The sequence below is a fragment of the Chrysoperla carnea genome, chromosome 3, assembly GCF_905475395.1.
Source record: "Chrysoperla carnea chromosome 3, inChrCarn1.1, whole genome shotgun sequence".
NCBI classification, from domain to species: Eukaryota; Metazoa; Arthropoda; class Insecta; order Neuroptera; family Chrysopidae; genus Chrysoperla; species Chrysoperla carnea.
In genome coordinates this window covers 39,339,443-39,360,887 of record NC_058339.1, presented here as the reverse complement: position 1 = coordinate 39,360,887, position 21,445 = coordinate 39,339,443, and the positions used below count along the sequence as shown (strand labels likewise).

The 21,445-nt window shown below is 29.8% G+C and overlaps 1 protein-coding gene across 1 annotated transcript in view; it reads left to right on the top strand.

Moving 5' to 3' along the window:
- Window positions 1–385: 385 nt before the first annotated feature.
- Window positions 386–21,445, top strand: part of LOC123295464 (ankyrin repeat domain-containing protein SOWAHB) — a 260,344-nt gene continuing 239,284 nt past the window's right edge. The window contains exons 1-3 of the mRNA XM_044876830.1: window positions 386–573; window positions 1,698–2,164; window positions 2,262–2,399. Coding sequence (XP_044732765.1) covers window positions 393–573; window positions 1,698–2,164; window positions 2,262–2,399 — 786 coding nt within the window. The 5' untranslated portion in view covers window positions 386–392. The remainder of the gene's footprint in view (window positions 574–1,697; window positions 2,165–2,261; window positions 2,400–21,445) is intronic.

The window sequence follows — 21,445 nt, the reverse complement described above, 5'->3', positions numbered from 1 at the left end:
TGAGAAGGTTTCAACTTGATATCTCTTTTCGTTTTTGAGTTATCGTGTTGACAGACAGACGGACAGACAAACGAAAACGGGCTAATTAGGTGATTTTATCAACACCTGTACCAAAATTTTGTTGGTAGCATCAATATGTTCAAGCGTTATAAACTTGGTACTAAACTTAATATACCTTGTATATATTTCATATATATGGCATAAAAATTGTTTATTTTTATGGGATACGTAAAAAAAAATCAGACGAATTGATAAACGTTGTGGTTTGTGTCTAGACTAAGTAAATATATAAGTGACATTCAACGCCACTGAATAGACACTAACACAGTATTCTCCAGTACAACATGAAGTAGATGCCATGTTGATTTGACTGCTGGCAGCCAGCAATACACATGAATGTTGAATATTTGAATAGCAAGCAAAAAGAGAAATGTCAAACTGTTGTCATGGCTACACAAAGTGATATTTCTATTGAAGAAATACGTGAATATTTAATAAAAAGTGGTGGAAAAGTGTCAAATCGTGAACTAGTGAAACATTTTAAAAAGTATTTAACACATCCTGATTCAAAAGGTAATTTTTATTAAACATTTTGTATGAAAAATTTTAGGTTATGATACCTACAAACTACCTGTAGGATTTTTACCTTTTACGGTGTATTTATGTTTACTTTTGTTGACAAACATAAATATTGAAGTTTTTTCGAATAATCAAACAATATTTAATGAAATTTATTAAATTAGAAGGTTAAATGTTACAATTTATAGAGAATTTTTGTTATAATAAAATTTTTTCAACTTCCTTTGTATTTATGAAATGAAATTTTTATTGCAACTTTTTGTAGTAATTTCATACTGTAAACTAAAAAGCAAAATACAATTTAGGCAAAAATAAGTCATAAATATGTTCGTGTATTAAACTCTGATTATTTCTCAATTTCTAAACATATAAAGTAGATTAGGAAAGGTTAGCAATGTGAGTTATGTCAAGTTGTTTTCCAACTGCGTCAAAACTTTTTCGGCAGTTCTGATAACTAAAATATACTTTCTTAAACGAACTCAATGTTAAGGTATTATAATTTTTACCTTTATTTTTTTCACCTGCTTAAAGTTTACCTTTGTTTGTTTAATAATAAACTATTAAGTAATAAAGAAAATTGGTTTAGCATGCTTTTACTGCGTAGTATTGGTAATTCAATACCATCGTTCCGGTATTTTAATATAAAGGTAAACATTCTATAAGAGGCCTCGAGAGAGGTAAAGCAAGTTAACTATTTTAGAACAAATTAAGTAATTGCTTGAATTCTGTCTGCCTGGAGTAATTTTACGAAATGAAGTCTCAATAGTTAAGTAGTAATCGGCTAGAATTTACACACATCATTGAGCAGCTTCAAGTGGTCAGACTTCTCTTTTATAGTCCGGTATCACTGCGCCGCCAATGATCATCATTATTAAAGCTCAAATTAAAAATTTCTGTATAAAGTGTGACCGAAAAGCAATTTACGGCCATTTGTCCAACAAGGGTTTTCAGATTAAGGTACTCAACCCTATTCCCTATTTCGAGTGTTATAGAAGAGGATTAAGTTAGAGCAAGGGAGGTGAATTTAAAACCCAGCGAAGCGGTTGGATGTGACGGGTGTCATGTTAGCATTTTTATAATAATAAACTTGAGAAAATATTTTTCTGGTTATTCCGCAGAAGATGCAAGAGTGAAATTCAAAGAATACGTAAACCAATTAGCCACAACGAAAACTGAAGACAACGAACGTTATGTAATTATTCGTAAACGTTACATAGCATCATCAAATCCACCTTTATCTCCGTCACCTACTGGAAGTATTGCTTCGCCATCTCGTCAACCACCTCCATATCGTCCACCCCCTGATGTTAAATCTCCCACACATTCAGTGGATTCATTTCGAGATGATGCTTCCCTTGATAATGTATCCCAATGTTCTGAATATTCCTTGAGGTCAAACATGACTTGCGATTCATTTGCTTTGGGATCTGGTGATGGACCACCACAAGTACCGCCTCGGCGTAAAAGTCAAGATAAGTTGAAAACAGCCCTCTTTCCAGTCGATAATGTAGAAAATGTAAACAATAATCAACGAAATGAAGAGGATGCAAATAATAATTCTAGTGAAGATGTTGTAAAATCTGTGGTAAGTTTTATGTTCGATGTTGTAATTGGCTTCTTAAGCATGCGATTTTTATTTCTTTTAAGTTTTTATTTTTATTTTCCTTTTGTACAAAACGTAGGAGTCAAGTGATAACGAACAAAAAGTAAGCGTGCGTGAACGTACTCAAAAATTTAATCGTTTGGCATCTGAAACTGATGTGAAACCCACTGTGGTATCACCATCTTCGATAAATAAGAAATCTTCGAAAACAGAAAAGGTGAGTGATTTTTACTGTTTTTTATTTATTTATTTTTTTTAATTAAATTTTTAAGCATTTTTTTATTTTTGCAATTTTGCATGAATATATTTTGAAGTTTTTCAATTTGTAAGTTCTATTTTATGGAGATAGCAAAATATATTAAAAGTATCATGTATGAGCGATTGGAACTTATATAAAGTGCACAATACTTTCAAATAAATGTCAAAATTTAGTTTCATAATAAAAATATGTAAAAGTACTTAGTTTAATATCATATTTTAATTTCACCAAGTTCTACAGGAAAATGCTTTTACGAGTAAACTACCTTAAAAGAATCACTTTTATTAATAATTATTCTTGTGACTCATAACTACTTACGTCATAATGAAATTATGATTTAATACTATTCAAATTAATGCATAATTATATAAATATTAGTTAGACGCAGAAATTATCGGTGTGGCCAAATTAAAATTCGCTCAAGATTTCTCAGTTGGGTTTTGTATTTTCATTTGTTGATTGGGAACTTTATGGAATTACGAGCTTGTCAATTGTTTGTAAAATACATTTTTATAAACAAGTATACACATTTAATATTTTATTACTATTATTTTGAATTTTTGGGCTCATTTTACATCAAAAAGACTCAGTTCACTGTTTTCGAATAATCAGTTTAATTAAAAAAAGGAACCTATATTCTTATAGTTGTACAGGGCGTTAAAGAGTACCGCTCCCCCCAAAATTCCTCGGAAAGTAATAGCTTTACTTTAAGCTCAGATTTGAAAGCTTCGAGGATATCTGACTTTTGGTATATTATTATTCTATGCAACATGATTTTATTATTAAAAATGTAATAAATAACACTACAATCGGATGTAACAAGAAAAAAAAACATTTGTCAAAATAATAAAAGTAGCTAATAACTGATATTATACTGTAAAGTAAGTGTTTAATGGAAAAAATCGTAATATTTTAAACACAGAGTCATAGTAGTTTGTTGTGTGTGATTTGAGTTCGAAAAATTTTATAAATTATATTGTAATAAATCATTCTGCCTACATGTGGACATAAATAAATGAATCGCCACTGACATATAAATATATATTGTATGAGAATAAATAAAATATTCAATTGTTATTTTATATATAGGGTGAACGTTTTTAATCGTATCTAAAGTTGATACTAAGCTAATAAATATTGTGATAATAAAATACAGTGGACCTCCGGTAATCCGGTGCCCCTTGTAATCCGAACTTTTTTTTTAATGAAAACATGGTACATAGATAGATACATATGATTGAATATACATTATAGAATCTTATCATTGGACTTGTGATTTGCCGGTTTACAAGGTACTCTTGTAAAAAATTCCGGACTATAGAGGGACTTGTAGCAGTACTCTACAATCCGACAAATTCGGTAGTCTGACACTGCCTTGAAAAACATTTGCGGATTACCGGTATTTGAAATTTTTTTTAAAGTCATATTGAAATTGAAATAAGTGAAATTTACGAAATTTAAAAACCCCTAACAAATGCGGTATTTTCTTGTGGATCTCTCCAAACTGAATCTTTTTTTTAAACATAGCTAAGAACACTCTCCATTAAATTGCCTTTGAATAAAATAAATCGGTTTAGAAGCTACAGCGCTAAAAACAGACAGTCAGACATAAAAAACTTTTCGAATCGAATTAAAAAACTCTTCATTCAAAAAAATGTTCTTAAATAAAAAAGTTGTCAGGCTAATCATTATTTCTAAGCCGCATACAAATTTTTATCGGTGAATTTATTAATGATAATAGACAATTGGCAATGATAATTTCATTTATATCAAGTAACCATCCTTTTATCATTTTTTAACACGATTTTATTATAGGGATGAATTTTTGTTGACTTCAAGTTGTGACATAGTTATTGAAATTTTATTTCGAGTATCGTGGTATTTATTTCAATAACTACGATTTTATTAGCTTGGTGTGTATCTATGTAACGAAATTTTTATACTATGTATATGAAATATACGTAGTATATTAAGTTTAGTCCCAAGTTTGTAACGCTTAAAAATATTGATGCTACGTACAAAATTTTGATATAGGTGTTATAGATTATCACCTAATTTGTCCATTTCCGGTTTTCTGTCTGTCTGTCTGTCCGTCTGTCACTACGATTACTCAAAAACGAAAAGAGATATCAAAATTTTTATAGCGTGCTTAGGACGTAAAAAGTGAAGTCGAGTTCGTAAATGAGAACATAGAGATGGAACAAAATTTTATATGTAAAAAACATTCCTTATAAAAAATAAACAACTTTTGTTTGAAATATTTTTTCGTGAACATCACTGTTTACCCGTGGGAGCACAAATTATGCGCAAATTGTATAGTAAGAATTATATGGGAATATCAGTTGTATATGTGTGACATGTATGTATGTGTAATGTGACAGAGTAATCAACACTATACATGGTATTTCAACAATTAATTCAGTCAGTTGTTTGTTTTTACTTGTTGAATGTTGTTTTCATTATTTATTTCATTCTCTAAATAAGAATCATGCTATATCTTATCGTATACATATTCAATATCCAATGTGAAACATCCGAACATAATAATATTATGTGAAGTAGTCCAATCCAGTACGGTACAGTACAGTACAGTACTACTTCAACTTCACTGCTATTATACTAGTTCACTAGTACAGTACGTTACAATAATGATAAGTATGTTTTGTATTGTGTGTATATTTACATTTTCCACTACTCGTTATTACTTGAAACATATTTTATGTAGTCCATCCAACAAAACCTTTTCAAAAAACGCTACAAAATCTCTACGAACGAGAACGTACAAATTATTGTATAATTTTATATTGGGTGTTTGGTAATTCGGTGGCCACCTTGGACGATATTATACTTGAGATCATTTGCAACAAATTTGATTGGAAAACTACAAAAAATTATAAGAGGGAACTTCCCTTTTGGAAATTCGTTAATAAAATCTAATTAAAAAAAAGATTGGTTTACATCCTTTGGATTTATTTACACCCAAAAATAAACAGTTTTTTTAAGATAATTAGCAATGATTATACATTGAAATGTACATGTTCGTCATTTTTTTGACAAGACGGCAATATTTATACAATTTTTGAAAGCTTATGAGATTAGGAATTTTTTCTAAAATTGACTCGCCAAGACGCCTTGAGGTGCGTATTACATTTTAAAGAAGTGAATAAATCATTAGTATATGTCCCTATCGTAATAGCTATTGTATTGTAGGCTATTTTTCGTTGCGAGCTTTGTTCAAATTTATTACTAATGAGTTTTAGTATAAGCCCGTTCAATGTTAATATTTCCTTCATTACTGTTTGGAAGTAATTTTCATGCAATAAGTGTTGGTTATAAAGACAAAATTGTGATTATTGGCACAAATAAGTACTACATTTTTATACCATATATATAGAAAATTTATCTAGGTACACTTAGTTTAGTCTCAAGTTTGTAAAAATACCGAGCTACAAACAAAATTTTGCTCTAGGTGTTCATAAAAGCCATTTCCGGTTGTCTGTCTGTCCGTCTGTGATCACGATAACTTAAAAACGAAAAAAGATATCAAGCTGAAATTTTATAGCGCTCAGAATATAAAAAGTGAGGTTTAGTTCGTAAATGAGCAATATAGGTCTGTGTCTTTCCGAAGGACCCATTTTGTAAACCTTTATAGTTAAAACAAAAGTTTAAAGGTAAAATATGATCCTTGTAAAAAAATAAACAAATTTTATTTAAGGGCGAGGGTGAGGGCGCAAATTATATTGTATGTATTATATAGGAATATCAGTTTTGTTTGTGTCACATGTATGTATATGTGGCTAGCTAAGAGTGGCTTTCTTTACTTACGTGACGTAAAAAAACAAACGATTGTGTAATAAACACCGTCTATATAATTAGCTCAATCAATTGTTTGTTTGCACTTGTGATATTTAGTATGATTGGAAACGATATCACTCGGCTGAAAGAAATATGGTTGTCCTATTTAGAAATCATATGAAATTTTTGCTGTTAAATTTCTGATAAAAAAGAGACAAGAGCAGAATAATCTTCCTCTACTGGAAGCGATATATGAGTATATCGATATATTGAGCCTATATCCTGCAATTAATGCTATTGACAGTGTATACAATGAGCTTGATTGAAATAATTGATAAAAGCTCAGTTATGAAAAATTGAATAATCGTTTCTCTTATATGTGACAATACGAATCATTGCAAACTTTTACCTAGATATATTTCTCCCTCTGTAATTATTCTTTGCAATTTTTTTCTACTTGGAAATTTGATATTTCTCTCATTTTTGTTTCTTTCTTTATTGATTTTTCCTAAAAATTTAATTTAATACACAGATCTAGTTTTAATCGGACAAACAATATTCAAGACACTCATAAATTTATTACCAGTGTATTATTGTTGTTGCCAACATAACATTAATTATATCTCCAAGTTTTAAATTAAACAATACAATTATTATTACTTAGTATCAAAAAATAATATAGATGTTTTTTGGCACATGTGTTTAGTTTTAATCTCTATTTGTTCTACTAGAAACATAGAATATTTTTCAAGGCAATTTATCTTCGAATATTGTAATCCTATTTTAATTATCTATAGACAAATTTTTCAATTACTTAATATTATAACTACATAGGCGTACCGAAGGGGATTTACCATTGATTTATTTGGGGTTAAGTATGTGTTTGCCAAAATACCGTTGCATATTTTAAATCTGACTGGTTTCTGGAAACCGTCTCAAAGTATTTATAGAGCCCATAAAAAATGTTAGTTTTTATATATTTTAACTCGTAAGTAACTCGTTAAAACGGTATTGCATTAAAATTTGTGATTCCATAAGTATACTGTTTTATATTTAATGCAATAACCCAAAGCAGAGCTTAGGCATTGTCGCCATTTTCAGCTAAATAAGTTTGATATCTATCCACAAATAAAGTACAGTAGAACTCCAATTATCCGAACTCCGACTATCCGAATCGCCGATTATCCGAATCACTTTCAGAAAAAAATTTGTCCAAAAAAAGTCTAAGTGCGCTATTATTCTTCCCCCCGCGAAGCCAGGTTTCGCTCACTATTGTCCTTCCCTCCGCGAAGTCAGTGTAGGTACAACACGTGGTATGAATTATGTCATTGTTTGTTTTGATTGTAGTCAGTGTGCTATTGACCTTGCTCGAGGACGCTACTCTTGTGTGTGTATCTGTCTGTCTGCCTACTTGGTCATTGTAGCGCCTAAACGAATGAGCCGATTTTGATTTTTCTGTTTCGTTTGAAAGGTTATTTAACTAACAATTTTGTCTTCTCACTTAACGGTTGTGCACCAGAACTCCTAAAATTATTTTTTTAAATTTTTTAACATTGTAATCTGTATATAGACGTAAGAATAAATAACCTGGCTGCCCGAAAACGGATGAAGACCGCAAAACAGCTTACATTGACGGAGATGTTTAAAAAACAATGATTTTTATTTCTAAACTTGTACATAAGTACATTTTATTTATATTTAAAACATGTGAAAATATCATGTTTCTTTCATTTAATTCAATAAAAAAATAGTGCAATATCAAAACGTAGCTTTTTTCTCTCCAATGGCAATTTTTTTTAAAAAACTCCGATTATCCGAATATTTGATTATCCCAATGGGTCCCGGTCCCCATTAATTCGGATAATTGGAGTTCTACTGTATAACAAAAATTTCGATGTTGGGATTAAAATAGTTACGTTAATCAGGCTGATCAGCGGTTCTTAAACAGCTTCTAGTGTTCTTTACAGGATAGTCTCCTTTTTTCATTAAAGATTTTTCCAATCTTTTACGTTTTAAATATTGAAAATTTATAGGAGCCAATAGAAACGGCCAATGCTTCAACAATTTTCTTACAACTTTATATTGTTGAAAACTACCTCTTTGCACAATTTCGTGCAAAACTACTGTGGTGTTAACAATTAACATACACATACACTACTATATTAAAAACATATGTAATCTGGATAATTCTAAAAAACACAAGCATTATCGTTTTAAAGTACAATATATGCAATAGAACATACGTGACAGAATTTGTACATTAACAATTACAAATAATATATATGCAATAGAACAAACGTGACAGTTCTAGAATTTGCTAGACTATTGATTGTTACTATATAAATGGTGCACAGCGTGCGATACGATCAGATGATAATACAGGAGAGTTTACAATAAGATATACGATAATGCGAGTTTACTATAGGACAGATTGCGACACAGATTACAATAAGTCAGCTTACAAAACGGACAGTCAAGTTAATTATAGAACGAGTGAAGTGAAGAACTCATCTATCGTAATAACATTAAAACAAAAGTGTTGTGAATTGTATTATATTTGTATGTAGTAAAAAAGCTTAACAATAAAAATTCGTATAATTATTTGAGTATAGACAGTTCAATTTTTATACCATGTATATATGAAATATACATAGTATATTAAGTTTAGTCCCAAGTTTGTAACGAAAATATTGATGCTACGAAAAAAATTTTAGTACAGGTGTTCATAAAATCACATAATTAGTCTATTTTCGATTGTATGCCCGTCTGTCTGTCTGTCAACACGATAACTCAAAAACGAAAGATGATATCAAGTTGAAATTTTTACATCGTGCTCAGGGCATAGAAAGTGAGGTCGAGTTCGTAAATGGGCAACATAGGTCAAATGGGCCTTGGATCCGTAGGACTAATTTCGTAAACCGTTAGGGATAGAACAAAAATTTAAATGTAAAAAATGTTCCTTATAAACAAATAAACAACTTTTGTTTGAAACATTTTTTCGTAAACATCAGTGTTTAAACGTGAGAGCACAAATTAGGCGCAACTTATATAGTATGTATTATATATGTAACATGTATGTATGTGCAATGTGTCAGTGTAATCAACACAGTCTATACGTGGTATTTTAAAAATTAACTCAGTCAATTGTTTGGTTTCACTTGTTTAATACACAAATTTGATTACGTTAAGCCCGTTACACTACTTTCATTCGCATGTCGTTAGAAATACCTTAAATGATAATTCTGAATAGATTAAATTACAACAAATTTGAATGATATTTATTGGCCGCATCGCATTCGCCCAACATTAAAAGAGTTAAATAAAATTTTTGATGTACACTTGTACATACATATACATACATTTGTATGATACAAAATAATGTAACTACATACACTACAGTACAGAATAACGTACTCGTATAACGTATAACGTTATTGTAGTGTATATTTATAATAATAAATCAGTTCCATATATCAACCACACAATTGAAATTGTCAAGCACATAATAGGTACTTCTTGTGCACTCTTTCCTGTCCAAACATTTTATTTTATTAATGTTTTGTTGACATTTTCACTTCTATATATTTATGTTGATTTTATGTTTGTTTTGTTGTAATTTTTTTATTATAATTTTTATTATTGTTGTTTGTAATTTTCTTCATTTTGGAAGTTTTCTCTTTTAGAGCATTTAAAAATGGTACGTTATTGTATTGATGATATATTTCCGAAAATTATGTACTTTCGATTGACCCTAATCGTGTTTACACTAACATTAACTGCCATAGTTATTATTTTAAAGAATTTGTTCTCCATTTGTTGACAACAAAAAGATTGCGTAATAGGGTATTCTACTATTTTTGAAAAAGTACCTCAAAATGTTGATTTTGCTAATAAAACGACACAAAAAATTTATTTCGGAAAAATACACATGGTTTCTTACCAAAAACTTAAATTAAATTTGAAACCTTTTTTAAACTGTCAAAAACGCGGGCATTCAATTTGATGACGTAATATTGATATCATTATAAGAAATAACACAAATAAGTTTGACAGATATATTCATAGACATCTGATTATAGTAAATATAAATACTTATTATCTATGGATATATTATACCCAGCTGTCTACACTGAACTAACTGATGGTCTATGGCTCATACCGATATGACATCACAGCAGGGATTGCCCGCCTTTTAGGTCACGTGATATACAATTTGAAAATTACGATTTTTAATTTTAATATTTTAAAAGAAAATTGTGCTTTTATGACTGGAAAACAGAATATTTAAGTATATTTTTACATAAATATTAACTTTTTTCAAATTTCATAATTTATTTTTAACTAACGATAATACCCTATTCACTTGCGTGAAGGTGATATAAAGTGCATTCCCATCTTGTCTTGATGGCAAAACACAATTCAAAAATGGCCAGACTTAATTGGTACCGTTTGATATAAAAAATATTGCATGATTTTCTGAAAGATTTAATTGCTCGCAAAACATTTATTTGCTATAACTATTAATATTCATTTTAAATAGCTGAATACAAAAAGCTTAGATCATTTCTTTCGACGCATGGTAAAACGAAATATCCGTGGTTGGACTCAAAATTACAATTTTCAGAATACGGGAGTATCTGTTTCGATTTGTTGATGGAATGTCGAATAAATGATTGAAGTATGGTTCTAAAAATTGGCAAAATTGAGTTACGATAAATGTGGAGATTGGGGATTTCCGTTAAATAAAAGTATATTGAGCATTGTTTAGTAAAAATTTATATGGAAACTAAGGTTTGCTCGAAGCAACTTAACATTTGCAAAAAAATTAAAAAATATTTAAAATACAAAAATTTTTTTTTAACAAAAGCTGTTTATAGAAGTTTCGATCAATTACATGTTTATTTTTAGATGGATAAATTCTTGGCTTGAAACTCTTGAAACTTTTATTTGACAATTTTTTTTAAATGTACATTTTTTGTGATCTGAGCAAAAAATAACAATTATTTTCATTGATTTCTTATGGGAGAACTATCGTTTTTTTGAGAAAATTCTTAGAATGTAACAAGTCTTTCTTATTTAAACTTTTTGTCATACATTTCTTATTTTTTTACACATACCAAGTTTAAAAAAACACCCTATGAATATTAACTTAATTTATATTACTAAACATTATTTATATTCACATAATGATTGCCTGATAATTGCAAAATGAGCTACTTATCGAACAAAACAGCTTTCGAGATGCCAATTTTCGATTTCCTTGTGTCAAAAAAGATAACTAAACTTCCATGTATAAAATTTTGATTTTTTCTCAAAATCAATAAATATCTCTTAATTAAATTAAAACAATCTAACTAACTTTTGAAGTACGTATTGTAAATTCCAAGTAACATGTATATTATATAATTATACGTATACCAAAGTAATGTTATTTAATTAATGTCGTAATTATTATATTTTGAATTACATATTATTTAATGATAACTAAGTTTTATGTTATTAATTATATTATATATTATATATTATTATAAAATATATTCTATACTCACTTCACTCTCTTACAATAATGAGTTAGTTATACTTACCATCCATACTTCCACAAATATATTTTTACCTCTGGCTATTAACTACTTGAACTTTTAACTAGAGATATATTAAAATAGATTTTATATATATTATATTATTAATTTTCTGATCAAAAGCTGTTGTTTCCACCACGAAAATTGAATTTCAATATGCTATGATATCTGTACGTTTGAAGGTATCCCTGAAAATACTCAGATCTGTTTGTTTTGCAGAGTTGCTGTGATATCGCAATATTTGGATCGATTTTACTCCGTATCTCAAAAACTATTCGGCCAGTCATCAAATACACCCGATTTTTGTACTTTTTGGGTCAAAATTACCTTATAAACTGAGTTTTATCAAAATTGGAGATACAAAAAATTTCTCGAGTTTTTGAAATTTTTTTACCCCTTTGATAAAATCGAAAAAATCGCAAAAAAATATTTGTTTTGGAATTTGATGAAACTCAGTGAATGGGGTAATTTTGATTCAAAAAGTATAAAAATCAGGTTAATTTAATGATTGAACCTATATAAAGTTACAATGCCAGCGAGTATCATGGACAAAACTTTAATTATTAAAAAAATTAAAATCCATAAATTTGTGAACAAAAGGATGGATAAAAGAAAGGGCTATAACGTGGTAGTCTAAAGGAGAAATTGTCCAGGAAAGCGGGCGGATATCTGCTAGTAAAATCATATTGTTTTCAAATCAAATTGTTGCCCAGAACCGTAAAATAATCTTTGTTTTCGTCAAAAACGAATTTTCGATAAAACCCGTACGTTTCTTTTTTGAAACGCTTATATATTGAAAACGGTAAGGTAAGGTGAAAATTGTCAAAAGTTATAAAGTACTTAGAATTGTCCAAAATAAATATCTAATGGCTTTCAAATTAAATTTTTGACCGGAACCACAAAAGAATCTCTCGGCTCCCATAAGAATCAGTTTGTACGGGGTTTTTGGCTAGTCAAATGCTTTGTTTCCTACATTATAATTGACCTGACTTCTATAGATAATTGCACCACAATTTGTCTAATTATCTATCTCTATTAATAAATTACCTACATAGTTCAGAATAACATTTTCAAATCAATGTTGTAATAATGATTTTCTATATGAAAGAGGAATCATCGTCATCACCAGCATTAGGATCACATCATCAATGAAACGAGCGATAATAATAGAAAAGAGTGATGGGTAGAAGGATGATGGCTTGTTTAATGCAAAAGGGTAGTAACTATAACTTACTGTGTGTTTGAAGTGTATTATCTATTCATCATATTCCACACGGGATGTATGAGAAAATGGGGTAATCACAGCGCATGCATTGTCATGAGTAATTGTTTAGGTTAGTAGTATATTACGTATGCTTAGTGGAGAGAGATGGGTGGCGTGATACACAATTTACGGAGTCAAAAAATAATTGACTAAAATATGTATGGCTAAAGCAGATATAATACATTTGGCTAGCTTGTTTGGAAAATCATTTTGCCACGAGACAGCCGGCGGCTTTGCCAAAATAGAACTACGAGACAGGCTTAAATATGATTCCAGGATTGTTAAACGGGTTGTTAATGAAATGTCTTATTAAAATAGCGCTCTTTTATTGATATAGTAATTTTATAGCCCTCTACTTTTTTTTTGTAAGATTTAAGCTTGCTTATGATAGATTTATTGACTTCTTGATTCCACTACAAAGTAATTAGTTCCAATTTGTATATTATCCGCGGTACTGTTTCAGGCTGGCAAACTACTAAAAAAAACCTAGAAATGTGATAGCAAATCTAGAAATGTCAATTTTTTTGTAGTTATGGGAAACTCAGAGAATAAGAGTATTGGAAGAATTTTAGTGATGGTAAACTAAGTTTCTATTCGGAATATCGGAATGTACATGTTATACCATGTATATGAAATATTCCAAGGTATACTAAGTTTAGTCCCAAGTTTGGTTGCAACTGTAGTAATGAATTTGTGCATCTTTTCAGCCTTTCCTTCATGTTTTCTTTTCATTATAGCTAAATCCAGGACTATCTCAAGATCCTTAAAAGTTGCAGGTACTTCTGCAAATATTTTTCTTTCCAACTTTGGAATGAATTTGTATATCTTCCACTTTAGTGGGATCAAGGTTAATTTGGTCTCACTAGGACTTACAGATGTTTCTGGATCTATCCAGTTTGATAGGTTTTTTAGTGAAGATTCCATAATTTTCATAAAAAGGTGATAAAACTGCTTATCTGAATAACTACGTCTTGCCGTCTGAATAAGCCAAAATTTGGATTCATTTTTCTATAAAAAGGAGTAGTAATTTAGATCACACAGTAAATAATATTCCAGGAATTGTTTAGGGATATATTCATGTACAGGAAGGGTAGGTATGATCTGTCTATACCTATATATTATATATTATATTGATATATAAATAGGATGCTGTATTGTGTATTTGTTACGGCTGCACAACGTTTTAGGTACATGTTATGTTAATAAAATACCTTTAGGTTATATAAACGTATTTTATGTATTATAATTTATAACTCAATATTTTTATATGACCAAATTCGGTAGATACATTATTAATAATGTATTGATGGATTTGATGTGATTTATTGTAAAATTTCAATCATCAAATTCAGAAACTACGATTTTAGAGCGTAAGTGAGTTTGAGAGGCAGGCATATTCTCAATTTGATGCTGCGTTATATACATTTTTTAAGATTTTGTGTTTCTATAGTAAATAAGTTATGGTTTCTGAAGTACAGACTAAAATAACTATTGAAAATAAAAAAGGAACTGCGGAATATGCAAAAAAGACATTCTTTGGGTCAGCGACGTAGATTAAAAGAGGGAGTTGAAGGACATCGCTGGCGAAAAATATGGGGTGAAAAATTCGGTGGGTTGGTCCCAAAAAAAGACTCGCGGGCGGAAAACGGTCGTTGGATTTATTTTTTTTGTCGATGCTACAATAAATGCTGTCCATCTCGTAAAGATGTATTCAAAGAGGTTAACCTATTTGAATTATGGTTGACTGGATCAATTTTTTAAAGTCATTTGTGTGTTTTTAGTGTTTTATGCCCTTCCTGCCGTGGATAAATAGAGTAACTCTCAGGCCGGATTTAAGAATTTGGGTAGTTAGGTAGTTACCCTTTGATAATGATATCTTTTTTCCTTAGACATATAGTTCAGTATGACATAATTTAGTTCGACATATAATTCGAATTTGACCATTATGATTGATTTTTGTGAAAAAAAAAAAAATTCCAAAGAGTACACTTTCATTTTTAAGTTCGTGTACGAAACAGCCTCCGAGTCTTGAAATGGAGTGTATATTTTGTCATATATAAAGTATTTGAAATATTCATAGATGTGTATTTATCATAAAAGTTTGAGGTTATACGATTTCTACAATTATAAAATTACAATTATAAATTTCGAGTACTTATGTACGTACACACGTCAATTAACAAGATGCCCTTTCAATTTCTGTTAAAGGCTTTTTTTTTTAAATATTAGTCAAAGACCATAATAAGTATTACAAGAAGGGTCATAACATTATATTATTTAATATGTTGCAAATTTTCAATAAAATAATATGTTTAATGAAATATATTACATTACAAGTATCCCAATTAAATTTGGTCGTTAATTTATTATATTCACAATGGTTAGATAAAATATTTGTTTAATACAAGTGGATGTTGTTTGTTGGAGTTTCTGCTGTTGTTTAGCAGCAGCAAGCAGCAACAACGAGTAACGAAATGATGTATTTGTGTGGTGGTGTATTCACATCATTTGTCCCGCTTTGGGGCTATCAACAATATAAAAAAAAACCCAAACGTAAATCTATTATTATTGTATCTATACATTTGTATTTATTGTTGCGAATATATTTGTATTTATTGCAGAAAAAATTATTGAATTATTTAATTGTGTAATTGGTTTTATATAATAATACTTATTATTACGAAATATGCTAATTTTTTTTGAGATTTTTGTGAAAATAAATTAAATATTGGAGTATTGATTTTGTTTATCGTGAAATTAATTGATATAGGATTGAATTCAATAGACTAAATTAGGAAGCTTCTAATTGTCTAAAAATTGGATTCATTATCATTATTTGCGAAAAGATTTTAATTTCTAAAAAAATGTTGCAAGACACTTATGAAATATTTTATACAGTGCGATCATTTTAAAAGTATCCACCCTTAATAATTTTTGACCTAATGTGATTTTTGTTTTGAGTGAAAACACGTCGATTTAGGTATCGACGGGAAAGTTCAAAACTTGTACCTAGATAATTTTAGGTTTCATTCGCATGATGACGCAATAATAGTTCCCAAATTTCCCGCAAACAACACTAGTATTTACTCTCGAAAGCAAAAGCGAGAAATCGTTGAGTGAAATCAATGTCACCATCTCCTAGTCCTTTGTAAAAAACAAACGTGTTTTACTAGTTAAATGCAAAGAAAATATCAAATCTTGAATTTGAAGAATTTTCATAATGATTTATATGACTTTTACGTTTCAAAACAGTTCCATGTTTGGAATTTCTCCAACAATATTTTTTTTCACAGATATGAAACATAAATCTATATACATGTATGTTTAATAAAAATGGAATGGAACATATTTAAATTGAAGGTAAAAAATAAAAAATTTATTGTGAAACACTCACACGACATCTATGAATTGATTTGTTTATAACTGTCCAGTTTTAAAAAAACAAGAGACTTTTTTTGAAAATAAATAATAATAATAATAATAATAATATCGAAATGTATATAACAGTGGCTGAAGAAGAATTTCCAACCGATTATGCATTTCTGGCAGCCATCGTTAAACGGAGAGGCTTTTTCGAGACCTTTACTATTTCCAGACACTGAAAATTTTGTGAGCCGTCTGTAACCTTTGCCTAACATCTCCACTTCAAGCTCTTTAACCATTATATTATCGGATTGTTATTTTCCAAGAACTACTTCTTGACATGACCATAGCCTCCAGTAATCTTTCAATAAATTGAGAATTTATTATTGACATTAATTGCCCCACACGCGGTTGTTCACATCTATATCTTATTTCTGGAGTCAAATGCGACCAGAAGGTACGTATTTTCGACTAGGGGATTTAGAAAAATATATTTTGACAACAAATTTTGTTTGATTATAAATCAAATAAATTCGTTTTAAAGTTTTGCTTTGGTCTGGATGTACAAAATTTTGCCAACATAAACAACTTTTTGAACGACAATATTCGTCGTATTATTATTGTTCGGGCCATTATGGCCTCAAAATCTTGATTCACTAGGTTCAAAGTTCACTAGGTTACTGTTTGTTAACCTTTAACTTCTTTCTAATAAGTATATAAGAAATTATCGATACCTATGTTTTAAGGATTAATCATAATAATATAGTAATATCTTTGAATGAAGTATTCGACCGTTGTAAACGTCTGGCTTTGTTAATTTAGAAAGTGGTGAATTATTGTCTATCGCTTTGTTTCTAACTTTTTATACCATGTATATGAAATATACCAAGGTATACTAAGTTTAGTCCCAAGTTTGCAACGCTTAAAAATAATGATACTAAGAACAAAATTTTGGTATAGGTGTTCATAAAATCACCTAATTTGAAACTCAAAAATGAAAGGAGATATCAAGCTGAAATTTTTATAGCGTGCTGAGGACGTAAAAACTGAGGTCAAGTTCGTTAATAAGCAACATAGATCAATTGGGTCGTGGTATGACCCATCTTGTAAACCGTTAGAGATAGAACAAAAGTTTAAATGTAAACAAGTGAAAACAAACAATTGACTGAGTTAATTGTTGAAATACCATGTATAGGCAGTGTTGATAACTCTGTCACATTTCACATACATACATATCTGACATATTTAACTGAATAACGTCAGAATAACGTTCATATCTTGCATACTAGTAAACATTTTCACTTGTCCATTCGTAAAGTGAGAATTCTTCATCTGAAATGATAAAAAAAATTTAGTCCGATCCCCTATTTAGTAAAATTTTCAGAGGTATCAATTTTCTTCAAAATTTCCATAACATTCTACAATATTCCGCTTTCTTCGTACTTTTCAATTTTCAATGAATTTTTTTCTAATAAATACAGAATATTCTGTAATATTTTCTTAGTCAAGAGTGTTATTTGTATTCCAAAATTTCCTCTGTAAAAGAGAATCGTTAAAAAAAATTTTGTATCCATTTCCACACTACCATTGAGGTAGGATACATCAGCGCGTTTTTTTTTACGTGGTATCCCCTATAGGCCTAATCCACGATCTTTTCCTTCTGTTTAAGTGCATCCGGTTACATTTAAACAGAAGAAAAAGATAGATAATTATCCAATTTGTCATGACCGGAACATGACAAATTGGATAACATTCTCGCATTTCCTAATAAAAAAAAATCACAATCCCTAAATAGTATCAGCCTTAATTCGGCATCACTTAATATAATTACAGGACAGGTATTCCTAAAATGTCAGAAAGAGATAAAAAAAAAACATAAATATCTCTGGAAAAAAGTTCAATTATTTCAAAAAGAAAAGGAATAAATAAAAATTGCTTAATTTACAATAACCTTTATGCATAAATATTTCTGAAGGTCCATTTGAATTAACCATATCAATCTAGTTTTAAATAGACTTACCCCAGAATGAAACCAATCCAAAATATCACAGGCTATAACACAGGCGAAAAATCCATGCAATCAAGATCATTTTTTCCGTACATTATCTGTCTAGATATACCTAACTCACTTTAAGTGATGACTGCGCACGTTGCAAGTTCCGTCTCAACGTCATCATGAGTTGATACAATCCCCTATCGAGGCGCTTGGCTTATAGACAGACATAACGAGAAAAAATTGATTTTTGACTACACAATTTCTCATAGTGTTATAACACATGCAACAAATCGAACGAGTTTTTCCTGAGAAACATCATACTAACCTTAGTTAGTCAACGTCGCTTCTCAGAATTTAGGGCAGACCGAATTTACAAATTTAAAATAATATATTTAAAAAAGAAAATAAAAAAAATTTAAAAAGAAAAATTAGGCAATTTTTCAACCCAGTTATAAGTAGACTTACCCCAGAATGAAACCAATCCAATATATCACAGGCTATAACACAGGCGAAAAATCCATGCAATCAAGATCATTTTTTCCGTACATTATCTGTCTAGATATACCTAACTCACTTTAAGTGATGACTGCGCACGTTGCAAGTTCCGTCTCAACGTCATCATGAGTTGATACAATCCCCTATCGAGGCGCTTGGCTTATAGACAGACATAACGAGAAAAAATTGATTTTTGACTACACAATTTCTCATAGTGTTATAACACATGCAAAAATCGAACGAGTTTTTCCTGAGAAACATCATACTAACCTTAGTTAGTCAACGTCGCTTCTCAGGATATAGGGCAGACCGATTTTACAAATTTAAATTAATGAACTGATATTTAGAGTAAAATAAATTGAAAAAAAAACAAAAATATCTCTGGACATAAAAGTTAAAAATTGCTTAATTTGCAATAATATTTATGCATAAACAATTAAAGAAAGTTCTAGGATAGGATATGAATTTTACAAGTCACAAACACAGAATTATACAAATGACAATGTCGGAGATGAAAAAGCATAAATATCTCTGGAAAAAAATTCAATTATTTTAAAAAGAAAAGGAATAAATAAAAATTGCTTAATTTACAATAACCTTTATGCATAAATATTTCTGAAGGTCCATTTGACTTAACCATATCAACCTAGTTATAAGTAGACTTACCCCAGAATGAAACCAATCCAAAATATCACAGGCTATAACACAGGCGAAAAATCCATGCAATCAAGATCATTTTTTCCGTACATTATCTGTCCAGATATACCTAACTCACTTTAAGTGATGACTGCGCACGTTGCAAGTTCCGTCTCAACGTCATCATGAGTTGATACAATCTCCTATCGAGGCGCTTGGCTTATAGACAGACATAACGAGAAAAAATTGATTTTTGACTACACAATTTCTCATAGTGTTATAACACATGCAACAAATCGAACGAGTTTTTCCTGAGAAACATCATACTAACCTTAGTTAGTCAACGTCGCTTCTCAGAATTTAGGGCAGACCGAATTTACAAATTTAAAATAATATATTTAAAAAAGAAAATAAAAAAAATTTAAAAAGAAAAATTAGGCAATTTTTCAACCCAGTTATAAGTAGACTTACCCCAGAATGAAACCAATCCAATATATCACAGGCTATAACACAGGCGAAAAATCCATGCAATCAAGATCATTTTTTCCGTACATTATCTGTCCAGATATACCTAACTCACTTTAAGTGATGACTGCGCACGTTGCAAGTTCCGTCTCAACGTCATCATGAGTTGATACAATCCCCTATCGAGGCGCTTGGCTTATAGACAGACATAACGAGAAAAAATTGATTTTTGACTACACAATTTCTCATAGTGTTATAACACATGCAACAAATCGAACGAGTTTTTCCTGAGAAACATCATACTAACCTTAGTTAGTCAACGTCGCTTCTCAGAATTTAGGGCAGACCGAATTTACAAATTTAAAATAATATATTTAAAAAAGAAAATAAAAAAAATTTAAAAAGAAAAATTAGGCAATTTTTCAACCCAGTTATAAGTAGACTTACCCCAGAATGAAACCAATCCAATATATCACAGGCTATAACACAGGCGAAAAATCCATGCAATCAAGATCATTTTTTCCGTACATTATCTGTCTAGATATACCTAACTCACTTTAAGTGATGACTGCGCACGTTGCAAGTTCCGTCTCAACGTCATCATGAGTTGATACAATCCCCTATCGAGGCGCTTGGCTTATAGACAGACATAACGAGAAAAAATTGATTTTTGACTACACAATTTCTCATAGTGTTATAACACATGCAAAAATCGAACGAGTTTTTCCTGAGAAACATCATACTAACCTTAGTTAGTCAACGTCGCTTCTCAGGATATAGGGCAGACCGATTTTACAAATTTAAATTAATGAACTGATATTTAGAGTAAAATAAATTGAAAAAAAACAAAAATATCTCTGGGCATAAAAGTTAAAAATTGCTTAATTTGCAATAATATTTATGCATAAACAATTAAAGATGGCTCATTTAATCTTAATTTACCTTTATTAACATAAACTTACTTAGAAACAAACCCAAAAATGAAATTTAAGATTTGGAATTCAAATGAAGGGAATAGATAAATGTCAAATAAATAAGCTATTCATAGTGAATAGTAAAACACACACTCAAATTAATTATATTACTAAGAATAAATTATCACATGAGATTTAGAAAATAAAAATTTTACTTACCTGGATTTTGAACTCCATACCTGTGTAAGAGGAGTAGGACTCACTATACTCTCTGCCACACGACTTGATGTAAAACTGGACCAACCTAATGAATAAATATATTTTAGTGATAAATAATTAAAATAATTAAAAATAATTTTATTATTAGTGTATGTACAAATATCAGCCAATTGATTCTCTGTAGGTATATGTTCAATTTTTAAATTATCTTTTTTTAATTCTGATCGAATGAAATGGTATTTAATGCCAATATGTTTACTTCTTTTACTTTCCCAATT